This window comes from Ptiloglossa arizonensis, chromosome 5 (genome assembly GCF_051014685.1).
Source record: "Ptiloglossa arizonensis isolate GNS036 chromosome 5, iyPtiAriz1_principal, whole genome shotgun sequence".
In the NCBI taxonomy this organism is placed as follows: Eukaryota; Metazoa; Arthropoda; class Insecta; order Hymenoptera; family Colletidae; genus Ptiloglossa; species Ptiloglossa arizonensis.
Window position 1 is genome coordinate 24,941,648 of NC_135052.1, and position 16,435 is coordinate 24,958,082.

The 16,435-nt window shown below is 40.4% G+C and overlaps 2 protein-coding genes and 3 long non-coding RNA genes across 10 annotated transcripts; 3 read left to right on the top strand and 2 right to left on the bottom strand.

Annotated features, from left to right (window-relative positions):
• Window positions 1–1,027: 1,027 nt before the first annotated feature.
• On the bottom strand, window positions 1,028–3,718 carry LOC143146980 (uncharacterized). Of its 2 annotated transcripts, XR_012992137.1 has the most exons (4): window positions 3,441–3,717; window positions 2,402–3,356; window positions 1,525–1,666; window positions 1,028–1,384 (listed from the first exon to the last, which is right to left on the bottom strand). It is a non-coding gene; the product is annotated as an uncharacterized LOC143146980 (long non-coding RNA). The 2 variants fall into 2 exon arrangements; XR_012992136.1 differs by lacking the exon at window positions 1,028–1,384 and having other exon boundaries at window positions 1,399–1,666; window positions 3,441–3,718.
• A 1,049-nt stretch (window positions 3,719–4,767) lies between these two features.
• LOC143146928 (uncharacterized) lies at window positions 4,768–7,380 on the bottom strand. 2 transcript variants are annotated; one of them, XM_076311691.1, is made up of 6 exons: window positions 7,006–7,380; window positions 6,451–6,880; window positions 5,960–6,160; window positions 5,690–5,886; window positions 5,496–5,606; window positions 4,768–5,433 (listed from the first exon to the last, which is right to left on the bottom strand). In XM_076311691.1, exons 1-6 carry the CDS (start codon window positions 7,174–7,176, stop codon window positions 5,143–5,145), a joined length of 1,401 nt encoding a protein of 466 aa, XP_076167806.1. In that variant the 5' UTR covers window positions 7,177–7,380; the 3' UTR covers window positions 4,768–5,142. The 2 variants fall into 2 exon arrangements, with proteins under 2 accessions (XP_076167806.1, XP_076167805.1); XM_076311690.1 differs by having other exon boundaries at window positions 6,982–7,380.
• Window positions 4,960–7,428, top strand: LOC143146931 (uncharacterized). Its single transcript, XR_012992119.1, has 3 exons — window positions 4,960–5,001; window positions 5,758–5,917; window positions 6,040–7,428. It is a non-coding gene; the product is annotated as an uncharacterized LOC143146931 (long non-coding RNA).
• Window positions 7,429–8,197: 769 nt separating this feature from the next.
• Window positions 8,198–13,849, top strand: LOC143146927 (7SK snRNA methylphosphate capping enzyme). 4 transcript variants are annotated; one of them, XR_012992117.1, is made up of 6 exons: window positions 8,198–8,595; window positions 9,188–10,487; window positions 10,566–10,784; window positions 10,860–12,644; window positions 12,908–13,450; window positions 13,727–13,849. XR_012992117.1 is itself a non-coding variant. In XM_076311689.1 (4 exons), the coding sequence occupies exons 2-4, from the start codon at window positions 9,198–9,200 to the stop codon at window positions 11,823–11,825; spliced, it is 2,475 nt and encodes an 824-aa protein (XP_076167804.1). In that variant the 5' UTR covers window positions 8,198–8,595; window positions 9,188–9,197; the 3' UTR covers window positions 11,826–13,635. The 4 variants fall into 4 exon arrangements, 1 of the variants encoding a protein (XP_076167804.1); XR_012992115.1 differs by having other exon boundaries at window positions 10,860–13,450; XR_012992116.1 differs by lacking the exon at window positions 8,198–8,595 and adding an exon at window positions 8,874–8,892 and having other exon boundaries at window positions 10,860–13,450.
• Window positions 13,850–13,860: 11 nt separating this feature from the next.
• LOC143146930 (uncharacterized) lies at window positions 13,861–15,747 on the top strand. The gene is made up of 2 exons (XR_012992118.1): window positions 13,861–14,048; window positions 14,279–15,747. It is a non-coding gene; the product is annotated as an uncharacterized LOC143146930 (long non-coding RNA).
• The last annotated feature ends 688 nt before the right edge of the window (window positions 15,748–16,435 follow it).

Below are 16,435 nucleotides of genomic sequence, written 5' to 3' on the forward strand. Positions count from 1 at the left end.
ATCCTCTCCTGACCGCTTCAGGAACCGAGACGCGAGGATGCAGCGGGGTTAGGTTGGCTCGTTTTCAAGGAATAAAAAGAAGGAAAAGAAGGGGGAAGGAATTGGCCATCACGGCCAGTGACACGGCCCGCGATCGGCATATTTCCTTGACCACGTCATCGTCGAACAGTGGCCCCGTGGTAGGGCGAGAATTTGCGGAGTGTATTAGTAGGCCATGACGAAAATACCAGGCGGTCCGGATAGTAATAGCGAGCATCTAGACGGCATTGACCGCGCCCGAATCCGTGCAGGTCGTTCCCCGTTCTCCTCGTTCCTCGCGGTGGGTCGTTAAGTCGCATTTAGAGGAGGACCTCACCGAGACGCATTTCAGAGACACATTTAGGAACGATCCAGCGGTGCAGCGAAACGTCGGTCTCAGATTCTTTCGCATATCGCACTCGTGAAACCACGGACCGTGAAACATTACCCTGAAACGGCTACACACCCCGTATAGTTCAAAGGTCTTGCTACGTTCAGGTTCGTGTAAACGCATGTCCCCGGTCGGTACTCTCGTGTTACCCGCACTTTTTAATGCCAAGAAACCTATTTACCTATTTGGGAAAAAGAACGAATTTCTAACCTGTAATAAGAAATAGTGTACCAACAAATAAAACAAATACGAGTTAATCTTTTGCGCGCTAGGGAAGTTTATTTATATTACTTTATCTGTGAGATGAATTACGAAAAGACATTTTAAAGCGTACAACCTAGCTTATAATTTCTGCGAGAAGAACTCTCTCGGTCTTGAAGCATTTACACGGTGTACGATAGAAAAGAGTTGAATAAAGGTTAGAAAAAACTCGTTCCAGGAGTTGAGTCGTTTCTGTTGATATCCAATTTCGTAAAAATTGACGCGTCGATCACTATAGTCGGTACAAAGTCAACTGTCGACTCGAGGTCACCGAGAATCACACCCCCCCCCCCCCCCCCCACCATACGCTGTTTGATTGCCCCACCCCGCCACCGTAACTTTCGTCCGTCGCGTAAATCTCGCGAGCATGCGCTCTCTGTCGTCGAAACAGAGACAGTGTGACTTCGCTCACATGGCGTAAAAATAGTATGAAAAATAGAATGTGTCCTTGAGTCTTGACCGGTTGATTTTGTCCCGTCTATAAAACCGAAAACGGAACGAATGACAACCCTAACTTCTTATCAATTATTCATAAGATTCGAAAAGAATGTAAAAAGGCTTAGCTGCACCGTGGCCAATGCTCGCTCGAAAATTTCGTTGCGCAAACCTTCGCGGAGAATATCGCAACACGGTGTTCGAGTAGCGTTGCGAATTTTCCATTAACCGTGCGAATAAAATTCCGGATAATCGTCCGGGGGAAGAGGTACGGACGATCTATAAAACGGAGGTAACATTTTATAAACGATGAATTCGATTTATTGGTCACGGTCTGTTCCTTCACGGAGCGCTTAAATCAATTCCAAACGAGTGATCGTCGCGAAACGATAGCGTAACGGACGGGCCATTTTAATTACCGTTAATGAGCGTTGTCGCGTATTGAAACGCGTTTCCTCGTCGGCCACGAATACCGGTGTCTAGATGCGGGACGTTTACTCGTAAAAGAGACATTTATTGGTCGTAAACGCATGCTGGCTGTATCTTCGGGGCCCCTCGCAACTGAAAAGCCGAACGTACCGTTTAATCGTTTCGTGGCAGCACGGTCGGTTAGGAACCGTGTAACAATGGGGGCGTACGTCGTTGACAAACATGGGAGCGGCGTATTGGGTCGATGGTAAAAAAAAAAAGGACGGAGGACTGGGATAGAGAATTATATCCTGACTCGACCTTTCTACCTATAGTGTTGCATGTATTTCGCTCGGTTTATACCTAGGCGTGGCCTATGTGTTCTTTCGCCTTTGAACTATATCGCACTTCCGGAATAATCATCCCGTGAAAATGATAAACGAATTAATATTGCTCTCGTAACGTATAAAATACCTTTTCTCTTATCTTCAATACAGATTGTCAGGTACTTGGCGGCATAACCTCAACACGCTCGGTCAGCATGAAAACCCCGCGAGAAATCATCCCGTGAGAATGACAAACGAATTAATATTGGTCTCGTAACGTACGAAACATCTTTTCTTTTTCGTTGTTAATAGAAATTATCAGGTAGTTGGCGGTATAACCTCAAACAACGCTCGGTCAGCATGGATATCCCGCGAGTCTTTGACAGTTCGGTAATCGAGCAAAATGTTATTCAAAAGGGATTTTTGTGTGCACGGGACCGCTCGAAGGCGCAATTAAGGCGCAAAAGAAATAGAATTTCCACGTGGCGGGTTCAACGTTTTCCCAGTTATTTCTTGTGGCAGTGGCGCAGCCACGTAGGGCGCATTAAAAATATATACGAACCTCCGTTTCGACGGATACACGCGGCCCCCGAGATTCACTAAAATAGTTTCGGTATGTACAATCCTCGTTATTCGCCCCGTGTGTGGTTATTTCCAGAGTCTAAGTAACAGGTTCTTTCCCGATAACTTCTTCGAGTACGAACTCTTCCATCGAACGGTTAAACTTCGTGTCTAAGGAGATCTAAAGATTTGTTTAAAATATTTGCTTTGAAAAATGATAAAACTTATTATACTGGACAAAAAACAATTAAAAAATTTCATGATTTTTAATGGAAGAAAATTGTCAATTGTTGAAGCTACTGTTACTCGCGATAAAAAGTCAATTTTTTTCTACGTTTATCTAACCAATAAAGGAAACAGAAAAAGATAACGATCAGCAATTATCGTTGATTATGGTTGTGAAATAATGATCGATCCTGCTGAGGGACGAGCGTGGAAAAGCGCGAAGAAACGTAACAAAATTGTACGAAGGACAAACAAGCCAGATAACCCGAGTACTCGGTTAGCAACACGATCGTTCGACTATTACGAGAACGATAACAAGCACGTATGCGCCCGCCTCGGTATCTGGGGTTATCGTTTTCCTTTTTTCTTTTTTTCTGGGGCCAACCGCGGAGGGGAGTGTTAACTGCGAAGGATCAGAGTGGACCACGGGTCATCGGAAGAACCGACAGCCCATCTCGACCATATCCATTCAAATTTATTTAGTTCCACCGTTTGCGTTTCTTCCACTGTTTCGATCAACAGACAAAAAATTCTTCCCTGCAACAATGCATTGAGTAATCTACCGTTTCGATAGAGCATACTATCGCGTATAAAAAATGTTAATGAGAATTGTATTTAATATCTTGTAAGAATATATAAATGCGATATTTTTAGAGTATTACATAATATTACTTATCATTATCACGAAGTATACTATGTTGCGAGATTTTAGGTCATTACCGCAAAGTAACCTAAAATATATTTCAATCTTATCAATTATATATCCCAATTTAATTATATTGAATACGCTCGTTACATGAAGAATCACTGCATACCTTTAAGTATCTATAAAATTCATTGTTAGAAACAGGTAAAAATTTGCAATCAAACGACCATCGTTCCAAACATGTTACAAAACACTGAACATCTATTATACCTAACCCAGACAATCTGTATGCATTGTTCACTAATAACTCGAACGAAGTAACCGAGAAATTGCAAAGAGAATCGATTGCTTTATATTCGCGTAAACTTGTTTCCACCAAAGTTCGGTGACAAACGACGAAAATCGCTGTCGCGAGCTGATATATTGGCCACGAATATATCACACGCGTGCTTGAAACACGCAAATATTGTCGCAGTTCACCACATCGAGGGTCTCCGTATCCGCTGACGTCACGTCGACCCGACGACCTCACCGAACTTTGCGCCACATTAACATGCCGATTTACAAGCGTTTATGTACGTTCGATTTCCGCTCGGAGAAACATTCTGGATCGAATGGCGGCGTCACCTAAGAAACGTTGCATCGGTAACCAGCATCAGCCAATGCGTTGTACCGACCAGACCTGTTCCGAACGTTTCGTTCTTAATTACAATGTACAGCTGTACGACGATGATCCACCGGAATTCGTTTCTATCGTGATAATTCTCACAGGGTAATCGGCGTTGACAAGTGGTCTTAATTACATGGATCAAAATACGATACGTCATCGAAATTTATTACTCAAAAAAGAACAAGAGATAACCATTTTTTCGCTTTGCAAGTGTTCCCAAATTGATTACGAATCGATTCATGTATCAAAAACTTTAATTGAACTAACTTTATCTCTGGATCCAATAAGATTCTTTTTATGATGTTTCAATGTATTAACGATCGATCAGCTGTTACCGATTCCGCTACAATTATAAAAACTGTAGTTGAAATATTTGAAAATGATAAATTAAAACGCACAAGAAGCTCAGCCGACAAAGAGGTTCAATGTACAAATATACGATCGATTTATTATCCTCTAAAATGGATAACTATCATCTCTTCTAAATAATCTCTTATTTTATGACCTGAGCGAAGCTTATCGATAACCTGGCTACTAAATATAGTACTAGAAACTCTAGGATATTACAAAAACTTGTACAGGACCTATGATATCGTATTAAAAAAACCAACACTGTTTATTTCTTTTTCTGCTGACTTTTTTTTTACATAACGATTAACCCAAATTGCATTTCGTTAGTAACGCAAATAGTATGAATTATGTATCTTTTAATAATTTTTTCAAATGTAAATTATGAATATAGAAATATTTGATTGCAAAAGTCTTTATTTGTAATTTAGACAGAAATTTACGAAATACTTTTTAATTATCACAAAGTTTTTGGTAAAAAGATTCGTAATTTTCTGTCGTACTAGTGCTACACTCGTACGGAAAGTCAATGTAACTAAAAGATTCAAATTGCAATCAGTCGGTAAGTACTCGGTCGATTATGTAGTACATTATTTTTGATATACGATTCTCTATACGTACACAAAATAATAAAAGTAAACAGTAAGACTTATCAACTAGTTTCATACGAGTGTCTCGATGTATTCCTGTATGACGTTAAGCGTATATTAACGTATGTAGTTATGAATAATCATAATACACGAAAAGTCAAATATTACTTATACTTATGATTTGTGAAAATAAATGTACCAAGTGAAAATCATATTGCGTAATTAAAATTAATATAAATACTAATTTTTGATCACAAGATTAATTAAGTATTTTGTTTTTCAGATAGTACTCTTGAATAATAATCTTTTAATCTAAGATAATCTTTTGTAGGATAACTAGGGGATATTTCATCGTCAGAATTTGTACTCATTTGCACTTCAGTGTTTTCAATAGTTGACTCGTTTGAATTGTTATTAATATCGTAAAACTTTTGATACTGTGCAACGTAACTGAATTTTTGTAATCTTTCTAAGATTGACAATGGCAGAGCACTCGAGGCCACTTCATATGCTCTTTCTAAAGAGTTTTTATAATTAATTCCATGATATATTGTCTGCAATAAAAGTTATTGTTTTTCATGATAAAAATAATGGACTGTTAAACAAAATTAAATACCTTTTTAATAAGTTTGCTATATTTATTTGTTGCAAATGGTTTAATGTTTCGTTTATGGACCCAGGCACATTCACACTTTTCTTCATTAAAAAATGTAATATAATACCTCTTCTACAAATCGTACATATTTTATTATTTTATACAAGATATAATTAAGTATAGCTATAAATGCAAAAGAAAAATGTAACACTTACAGGTTGTTGACAATTTTTAGGTAATACATAATAAGTGAAAGTTTCAGGACTATCGTTAATTATTCCAGGCCACCATGGAAAGCCATGAATGTAAGCCCACACAATGCTACCAGCATTATAAGCATTTTCAATCAAATCTGACTCTATGACTGGTGGTATAAGTTTCTCCGGTATATCACAAGATGCTATTGACTTATCTGTAAAATTAAATGATTGGGTTAAGTACATGTATGTAGATAAAATTCTAAACGAAAATCTATAAAAACTGACCAGAATTCATCTCGCAATACCATATTTTGGGTACATCCAATGGATCATGATACTCATTGACATATCTCCATTTTTTACAGTTCTTTCTGCAGCATTCAATCCAAAGACCAACGTCTCTTCGATTCTGTAGCCAGTATAGTTTGTTTCTCCAGGAAAAATTATTGTTGCATTGAGACAAAACTTCAGCAGTTGGATTAAATACTAAAGAGCAAACAAAATTTCATGTCAGCTATATAATAAATCTAAAGTAAAACATCTGATAAGCTTGAAGTTTGCACAAATTTTACTCGTTACAAATCTATTGCTTCATAAACTAGCATTATATTATACAATCTTATTACAATCTTTTTCTTAGAGGTAACATACTTATATAATTAAATTAACAGCTAACATATACTGTTATACACGAAAATGAGTCAATTTATCTTTGGCATCAATATCTTTTGTTCTCGACGTGGGTATGCATTTTTTATCGTTTCGTGTACACCTACCTAAGGACGATACTTGTGCTATATTTTTGCTGGTGTCTGATATGCTTTCAGACCTATTTTCTACGATATTTCTATCGTTCTCTTTGTCGTTCACCTGTATTTTAATTTTGTCTACTCTAGTATGTAATGTACGTATCTGTTTTTGTGTGGATTCGAGTTTGTTACGTTTATTTGTCTGTTGTTTACAAAACAACGCATTGCTCGATTGGTCAGATGTAACGCATATGCCGCTATCCGCGGCGCTGGAAGCGTCCAATTCTTCTTCAGTGAACTGCAATCTTTTCGGTTTCAAATCTACCTTCTTAGACTGCTTTTTATTCTTTACTGGCGCCTGTGGCGTCGCAATGGATTTTTTGTTCATCGGTGGCGTCGTAAAAAATGACAAATCGTTCGTATTTTCCTCAAACAGATGTCTACTGAATGAGTTGAACTGAAACGATAAGCACAAACGTACATTTATTTCTACGTCCGTAATACATTAATGAGAATTACCTAAGGCTTGAAAATAATTATTTTGTCGTTTCGTAATACCTGTGGGGACAAATTTGTGGGTACCTTACATAATTCCACTTGTTTGAATTCCGATTTTCTAAACAACATCTTCGAAGTTTGTTGATCACCGATTTGTTCATTGAAGTCCGGTCGTTTGAATAGAAAATTTTTACGCTGCATATTGCTTCGAGTTTGCCGAGTTTGCCTAATTGAAATTCGATCTGATGTTTGCATAAATGGGTAAAACGAAAAAAAAAAATGACAGAAAAGGGGAACACTTAATTATTCTTTTACTACGTCGCGAAAAATAACACTGCGCAAGAAAAAGTTTAACAGCGTCTCTTCGAAGGTAAGAACAGTGTAATTTTGTTGCGGAAAAAAAAATCGCGTCCGCGGAAAGAGTAAAATTATCCGAGTGAACGAGAAACCCGCCGCGTCTGTAACGGGGTCCTCACAACATTTCGCACGGCGTTCGTTGCAAAGCAACGCGAACCAATGAGAGTTTAGATCTTATAACAAACGACGAACGAATAAAGTGTGTCGTTTAAAAACGAATTTAAAATTTACAACGCTAACACTAATGATTGAGTACTTTAATTTATTCATTCTTATTCAAATTTATTATACGATTACTATATACAAAAAGAAATTAAATGCAACGGTTGTCGGCATTCTTTTAAAATGTTGTAATTGCCGCCAAAGCTGTGATTGACCAATCGACATTGCGTTTTTGCAATTTTAATCTGATTCGTTGTTCGTTCAGTAATGCAATGATTACGTTTCTTATGAATTCACGAACGCTGTAATAGTTATATGTATATATATTTTATAAGTGCCAAATTTTTCACGTTGGTTCAATATAAGTGACAATGCAAACTCGTAGGATATTTTGCATTTGAGTCGATAATAATTTTAAAAATAACATCTCAGATATGTCATGGTGATACTGGTCAGGAATTAAAAATGGCTTACATAATTTCTATTAACATTCGATACGTATGAAGGTATATGCATATATATTGTACTTGAATAATTCAAATAGTCAAGAGTTAAATAAATATGTAAATAATGTATTAAATGATTCAAGAACATCATCCTTATTTGTAGTCGAATGACATAATTGTATTTCAAGATTAAAATACTCGTATAATAACAATACATATTGTTAGAAAATAATATTTTTATGAGTGTTGTCAGAAATATTAGTTTAGAGTTTCGGTTCGATGTATTTACGAGAAAAATGTTCGGCACCAATAACACGAACACCCTGTATACAGCTATATAAATCGCCAACCAAGACATGTTATATTTCTGTGTTGCGATCTTGGTATTTTAACAGTCTTGTTATCAAGATTTTCGCAACTTTTTAATAATTTCGTGTTTACACGTTGCTTGGAAAATCGCTCTTGCTCGATCAAATTCTGTTTTACGGCCGAAAATTGCCGAAGCCGCGCTCGGCTTTTCGGGTGTCCACATAGAAAATGGAGTTTGAGCGAGGCAAGCGAAGCAGCTATTCGCCATCGTTGATGGGCGCACAACGAAGGTTCTGAGCTGGCTGCGCCACGTATCTTGTGTCAAACGTATATTTTTGTGCTTAATGCGAGTGAGAAGTACGTCGAGGTGAGATCAAAGTCGTCTATAAAACGTACGAAGGTAAGTTTGTTCACTTAGCGTGGCATTTAAAGAAAGAAATACGGGACGAAAACTCTAGACATTGGCGACCATCCGTTTACAGAACGCATAAACCATAATCTGCGCATGCGCGATCGCGGGAACGATAAATTTACGTAGAACTCCGAGTGTTCGTGATCGTAAAGACTTCGCGGGACAAACGATTGGTTTACTCGTGAAAAATTATTGTTTTTAAAATGACGAAAGTAACACGGGAAAATATTTATGTGTTACCCACCTACGTGATAATGCAATCTCAACGCTTGCTTGTAATAAAACGTACTAATTTAAAAGTGAAGCGTAACGTATATTCCTACATAATATTTCGTACATTGTGTGTTCGATAACGTTTAAGTTATGTCAACTCAAGACTTTGCTTCTGAATTATTCGTTTGACGCGTAGGATTTATTTGTGTGACGTTTTGGGAATATAATTCAAACCTTTTTTGCGATATTCAGCAATTGAAATTGAATATTCACGCCGGTTTTTTTTTAACAGTTATTTATTATTATACGAGTTACTTGTGAATCTAGATGTAAATTGCCTTTATAGTTGATTTTCCTTCTTTCCCAGATTCTACAAAATGTCGTCTGCACAAGTTGATCGTCCCACCAAAGTGGGTCATATCAATAAGAAGGAAAATGAGAAATCAAGGAAAACATTCAATTCTTCTCATAAGAAGCACAAGCATGAAGATAGTCGTCATTTTAAGTTTGGACGCAAACGATTACAGAGTTTCTCCAGCAACGGTAAATTTTTTCCACCGTACAAACGCAGAAAGAAGGAAGGTGCCATTATTCCACCAACAAAGTTTCTACTTGGTGGGAATATATGTGATCCATTGAATTTAAACAGTATGCAAGACGAAGAAATAAATAGAGCCATGAATGCTGTTACACCTAAGTCTAGCCCCCTTCCAACACCTAAGCACAAAAAAGAAGTTATCGAAGTAATTATACCTCCAAATATCTGTGATCCTTTAAATCTATGCAACTGTAATGACAATGACGAATATGAGAAGCAACTTATTTCCCCCACAAAAAAGGGTTCAAAACGTAGAAATAGGAAGAAAAAACGAGCATCTTCAAGTTCTGGGAAAGATGATGCAAGCGATCCAGCCGAAACCAAAACTAAAGATTGTGTTGCAACTGATATTACTGAACCCATGGAGCAAAGTACAGCAGAAAATGTTGAGACCGAACAACAGCAGGTATTGTTACATTCGCCACCAGTCATTCAGCCTAAGGAACCCAAACCTGAGAGTCCACAAAAGGATAAAAATAAATTGCGTTTGAAAGGTTTAGAAGAACCGAAGGATAAAAGGTTATGGAAAGTCGATGTCAAAGATAAAATTGTAAGCCCTGTCATTCCTCAACCTGGAGCATGGAAACCTAGACCGCAACATCGGCCTAGTCAAGATAAAAAAAAGAAACAAACAATGCCAAATTTCAGAGAGAAAGATGCACGTTATCAATATGGCAACTACAACAGGTACTATGGGTATCGTAATTTTCAGCAAGAACTGGATACAAGACTGACAGTATTTGCACAACGCAAAGAATTATTTATTGGAAAAGATGTTCTTGACATTGGGTGCAATATTGGCCATATTACTCTGTCCGTTGCAAGAGATTTCTCTGCTTGCAGTGTAACTGGTATCGACATTGATCGAACACTCATCAACATTGCTCGGAAAAATATTAAACGCTATGTCAATTATGTACAGTCTCCTGCTGGTAACAGAGACAGTGATCAGCAAGACGTAAATTTCTTTCCAATATCTATGCCAATCAATTATGGACCAGTTGATGTTCCAGGTTTCACAAAGAATAAGAATCATAAAGGTTTTCCTCATAATGTCACTTTTGTGCAGGTACGGTATCAAATTAGAAATAACGTACAATCTATAGAGCATTCAAAGTTTAGAAAATCTAAATATTTTTATTTGCAGGGTAATTACGTGCTGGAGGACGATGCTCTTTTGTGTACAGAACAACCACAGTTTGACACGATTTTGTGTTTGTCGATCACCAAGTGGATACACTTAAATTTCGGCGACGCGGGTCTCAAGCAGGCTTTCAAACGCATATATGCGCAGTTACGTCCAGGTGGAGTCTTGGTGTTGGAACCTCAAGGTTGGAGCAGTTACAATAAGAAAAAGAGTCTTACAGTATGTATCGTAAAATTCTTAAAGTATATTTATCGCTACGTTTAGAAAACATATTAATCCGTTCCCGCATTTCAGGAACGAATATATAAAAATTACCAGAGTATTGAGTTTCGACCACACAACTTTACGCAATACTTACTGTCTCCCGAAGTTGGTTTCTCCAAGTGCGAGGTTCTCTCGATTCCTCCGCATCCGTCGAAAGGCTTTCAGCGACCAATTCACTTGTTCACGAAACCTGGATCATCGCAGGAAAGTACGGACAATTCCGAAGCGAGTACATCGAATCGACAAGAGCGAACGGACGAAGTGAGAAGAAAAATGGAGCGCAGGGAGTACGAGCAGAAACTGTTCCAGAAAGATGACGTTAAGGAGGGAAACATGTCGGAGATCAGCCACCAGAGCAGCGAGTGCATGAGCCAATACGAACAGCTGGAAAACGTTTACGCGCCTAGCGCGACACCGTGTTACGACACGCCTGGGTACAACAACGACAGTCAACCACCGGACGCGTCAAAAATGTGTTACTTGGACGTCAGCATCGAAAGCGAGAAAATGGAGTCGGAGAACCAGGACGCGTCGAACAAACAGATCAATCAACGAAGCAACGAATCGACGATAGAGAATCCTGCGTCCCGGAAACGAAGCATGGAGACAGCATCGGACGATGTTTGCAACGTAGATGCGAAAAAGGTCAAAAGACAAGAGGAGAGTTCTGCGTCCAGAACTGTCAGCGAGGGAGAAGGAAGAAGAACGTTGGAAACCAAGGAGAAGGAAACATCCAGCGAACCGGTTTCCGTAAACGAAAGCGAAAGCAGGTTGGAGGAGGAGCAACAATTGGATAGCAACGAATCAAAGATTCGATCGGTGGTCGACGGTTTAAGTAACACCAATGAGAAAGTTTCGAGTTGTGTAAATTCCGTGAAGGAGGTACCAAATTCAAGGACCGAGGAACAGAGGGAGCAGAAGAACGGATCGAGGAGTCCGTGCAACGAAGAACAAACAGAGACGCAGCGCTGCGAATTAACCTCGGATAACACGTAAACAATTTTCTCGACGCTCTCTGCGTAGAAAACAAGCGGTGCTGCCAAACAGACCCGTGCTGTTTGGATAATCCAGTTATTTGGCCAATCCCCTTTTTTGTTCTTTTTTTTTCTATCTACCCTTCTATTCGCTGATTTTCACGTCAACGTCCCAAGAATTGATTGTCTTTCCTCTGTACGATGGGCGAGAAGAAGCGTTCGTGAAAGAATCGTTCACAAATCTTGGTAACGGACACCACACATTTGCGATCACACTTTTAAAACGTTGCGTCGTAGGTGATGACCAACGGCAACGATATCGTTAGACGAAACGAACTCTATCGATGCGTATTGTTTTTACACGAATGGACGAAAGAGATTCTTTACCGCGACGTTTTCTCGTTTCTAGATTTCGGTTATCGTTACAGAACGTAGTTCCTTTTGTTCGTTTCGTTTCTTTATTCTTTTTTAAGATTTTTAGTTGACACCGAGTTACGTTGAGTAAAACGGTTAGTCGTCCCTTTAGAATACCTGGTGAGAGTTTCAGTGTATTTGTATCGGCACGTCTGGGAATCGATCTCGAGTAAAAGGGAGATCGTAGTCGGAATAAAATCAACTGGTCACCCGGCGGCGCACACTCTCTCGTCTCGAGCGACAACGGCGAGCGATGGAAACCTCGAGCGAACGAGAAGTGGGAGGAGCCACGGAGTGGGGATGCGAAGGACGTGGCTCAACGACGGCCAATATCTTCCGCCACGAGTTACGGTGTCGTTTAGGAGGGGGTAGCCGTACGTCAACGCGGGAACGATACACTTCGGTGGCCATTCGGCGACCAGTTGAGGTTAGTCCGGCTACGTGTGTTCGTGTGATGCAACGTGATGCTCCGTCGGAGACACTAAACGCCAAACAGAAGGAATAAAAAAGAAATGTAAACCAATTGTACCGCACACGATAGAAATTGTATCGCTTTATGTAGCATGATGAAGCTGACGACAGTGTGTACGTCACGGCTCTGCCCGGTGTGAAACGAAGGGCAAGCTTGTGAGCGAAACAAATTCTAAGTACTCGTGCCTAATCGAGAGCGTTTTGTATTTTCTGCTCCAGCACGTCCGACACGCCTCCTCCGCCCCCCACCTAACTGTATTCGCCGAGTCAGTTCGCGGAAGACCGATCTCTTTTCGGCTTTACCGTGTCCTTCGATGTAGAACGAAAAAAGAAAGGAGACAAGGGACGCGCGAGAAACGACGCGACAACGAGAAAACGAAGAACTCGGGGTTACGAACGATGCGCTCGCGTCGTCGCCACGATCATCCATCCTGTACAGAAGACACCCAGTGGAACTTCATCGTTCGTGGACTCCATCGTTCATCGGTACCGGGAAGAGACGAGGAACAACGATACAGCAATACCTCGAAAAATGCTCACAGCGCGCGGAACGAGCGATGAACATCTTTCAAGGTTCGACACCGTTTGTGTTCTAGGGATCAACCGGTTTTTTAATTTCGGAGCGGGCTCGAGCGGAACGACGCACACACGAGGAACGAACGAGACACGGAGCATCGATCGGCGAGACCCAGCCTGATGTGACACGCATCCGAGAGCAATCGGGCATGCGCGCGGGATCAAATTTCGTCCGTTAATTGAAATGTAAATTTTTTATATCTATATTCATTGTACATTCACGAGGTCGATGTCGACGAATCGGAGATGTTTCCCGGATGAAAAACGGGCCCAGTCGCCGCGACCTTGAACCGTGAATCAAGGTCACTGTCGTTCCAAGCCCGAACCGAGACGAGATCGCGAACTCGTCACGGTGTCGGTGCGAAATTATGGTTTTCATCCGGGGACCCATCTCGGCGACGCGTTAACTAACAAATTGTGCAAAAATTCATGTCACGATATTGCGTGTTCATTTTTTATTAGTGGATGACTTCGTCTTGCCGCGTGTCTTGTCGGTTCTCGATTGCCGGACGCAGACAGTCCGAGGGACCGCCCGCTCCGAGCTGTTCCTCGAATTACGAATTGGTGGGGGTTGGTTGGGTGATAGGGTGGGGGTGGCGATGCGCGAGTTCGATGGTTGGCGGACCCCGAGCATCTTTCAAGGCATTACGGTACTCGCAGCTACAGACGACGAGGACATTGTCTACTTCTTCGCCGTTGAATCGTTGATCCCACGTACAAATTGGTTCAACTAAATTGGTTCACCTTGACCATCGTCGTCCGTCAGAACCGGAGCAAAAGGGAGGTCCGACATTGTCATTCTTTTTTCTTTTTTTTTTTTTTTTCTTTTTCTATACTTTCGTTCGACAGCGTGGAAAGAAGAGAGCGGGAGAGAATGCGACGAACGAGAGCGTAAGAGTATTGTATAGAAAAGCGAATCTATCGGTCGGAGACTTGTAGACTGTAGACCTGTAAATTTCTGTAATTTTAGAGGACCCGAGCGTATTGTTTCATATAGTTGTTATTTATTTATAGAGAGATTGAGAGAGAAAGGAAAACGTGAAGAAACCGAGATCCTCGAGTTTGTTTGCCGGCGAGTGAGAAAAACGATCCGGACACGAGACGTTGGAGTTTGCCGAAAGTATTATTGTATCGTGGAACCATCGTTCGTTACGCAGCTGTGACTCGTGCGTGGATAGAGAGCGAGAGAGAGATGGAGATAGAGAGAAATGGAAATTGAGAGGATTTTTAAACGTTGTACTCGCGATTTTGGAAAAAAAGTTCCTCGGAGAAAGAACAGAGGAGGGAAAGACAAAACAGGCGGCTTTCCTTGTCGTATTATCTAGTCTGTACGCATCACGAAGAAAGAACGGAATAAATCACAGCGACGGTCACTTGTTTGCTCGAGTGAACACGGAGAATGTTCCTCACGATTCGAAATTCTCCATCGCGCCTGGAAACCGTTTCCGTTCAGAGTGTGTATTGTGCGCCATTATTCTGTTGCGATCGTTGATTTATCGTTCTTGTTGATTTTTCTCGTCGTTAATCCGCGTTCGAGGGCGCAGTAACACCTCGTTAAAACGAACAGTGTCAGATCCCTTCCGAAAAGGGATTCGTGAGAGGGTCGTCAACGAATCGGCCGGGATACTCGCGATGAGAATCAGTCGCGATCTCTCGCTCGGACTATTTTTAATCAGAGATTATTCGAGTCATTTTTGAAAAACTTACCACGTATATTTTCACGACGAACGTCTCCCCGAACCACCGACGACGCTCTCACGAAGATGCAACGAGAAATCTAGTTGTAAATGAAATTTTTAGACCGCGTTTGTTGACACATTGACGATTGTATTGTTACGAAGTTCGTGTAAACCGCGGATACGATTCGGTGTGTTTTAACGAGGGACGTACGCGACGTTTTATCGAGGGACAAGTGCGACGTTTTAACGAGTGGTTACCGTGTTAGCACGCCTTCTTTGTTACAATGCAGCGACGACACCGAAACTGTTAACGAATCGGTTATCGGTTACTACCGAGCGCGTCAGAACGCGAGAATCGAAGGAGAAGTGACAACTGACCCGATTGGCCGTGATACACGAGGTCAGTTGCTTCTCTTCTCGATCCAGCGTCTCTACCGATCCAAGCAATAACGTTTAAGAGACTGTTTCAGCATACGTGGTTTTTATCCGCCAATCGGAGCTGTTTCTTCCTTTAGAATTTTTCGCGCACTGTAAATGCTAAACAGGAAACGCAACCGTTTTAATTTTATTCCTCAAATGCTCGGTTGTTTGTCCTAATCGATGGAATATGTTTGAGAGGAGGAAAGAAGAGTACGAGTAGGCGGTCGAGAGAGCGACGCCAAAATAGCACAAATCGACTCCGGGCGCAATCATTTTTCCATGTTGTGTTTGAGAGAACGAGAACAAGATGAACCACTTAGACGCTTACCAGGAACACTCATAGTGTAAGAGATCAGATTAATAATAAAGAATCGCTTTGAGTCACCAACCGTGTTTCATTTGCCTGCGCGCGAGCGTCCATTAAGGTAATTGTGAGTCATTATAAAGTTACGTATATGGATCAAGGTAATTAGTGCGTCGTCCGGTTAAATAATCTCATCGCTCATTAAACTATGCACAATTTTAGTAGCACCAGCTGACAAGTTGCACCCTACGCAGACACTGTTCACGAGGAGAGAATCACCTGTTCAAATAATCCTATGTTTCAGTTGGCCTAGAACCTCTGACGTAAGTTAAATATTCGGTAAATGTATTAGTACACCCTTGGCTGTGATTAATATTATCGGTCATCAAAGTCGGAGAGATTTTGGAAGTACATAGTAACGTGCTGAATTTTCCGTTAAATATTACTACGATGTTGGAAATAGAGTAAATGTTAGTACGATGTTAAAAATAGAGGACGATCCACTTAACTAGTTCGAAAATGAAAGAAATTCTCAATTAATTTAGAAGACGATATATTGGTTTGTTCGAAGAGTCATTAGTTTTCCAAAATGGAGAATATGTAATTTAATAAAATGTTTATATACTCTGAAAAAATCGTGTTTTATTTTCACAAAAAAAAAAAAAACAAAATGACTTTTCGAACAACCCAATAATTATTATTTGGAGCAGTGCGAATGCACAAGGTGTTTCAATAGCAGTGTTGCAGAAATTGTCATCAAATACAAGT

Excerpts from the sequence above, each read along its gene's own strand:
- LOC143146928 (XM_076311690.1), bottom strand. The coding sequence starts at position 7,176 with ATGCAAACATCAGATCGAATTTCAATTAGGCAAACTCGGCAAACTCGA. Across the intron at positions 5,887-5,959 it reads GTATTGCGAGATGAATTCTG|ATAAGTCAATAGCATCTTGT; the intron begins GTCAGTTTTTAT and ends TTAATTTTACAG. Across the intron at positions 5,434-5,495 it reads ATAGCAAACTTATTAAAAAG|ACAATATATCATGGAATTAA; the intron begins GTATTTAATTTT and ends CTTTTATTGCAG.
- LOC143146927 (XM_076311689.1), top strand. The coding sequence starts at position 9,198 with ATGTCGTCTGCACAAGTTGATCGTCCCACCAAAGTGGGTCATATCAAT. Across the intron at positions 10,488-10,565 it reads ATAATGTCACTTTTGTGCAG|GGTAATTACGTGCTGGAGGA; the intron begins GTACGGTATCAA and ends TTTTATTTGCAG. Across the intron at positions 10,785-10,859 it reads ATAAGAAAAAGAGTCTTACA|GAACGAATATATAAAAATTA; the intron begins GTATGTATCGTA and ends CCCGCATTTCAG.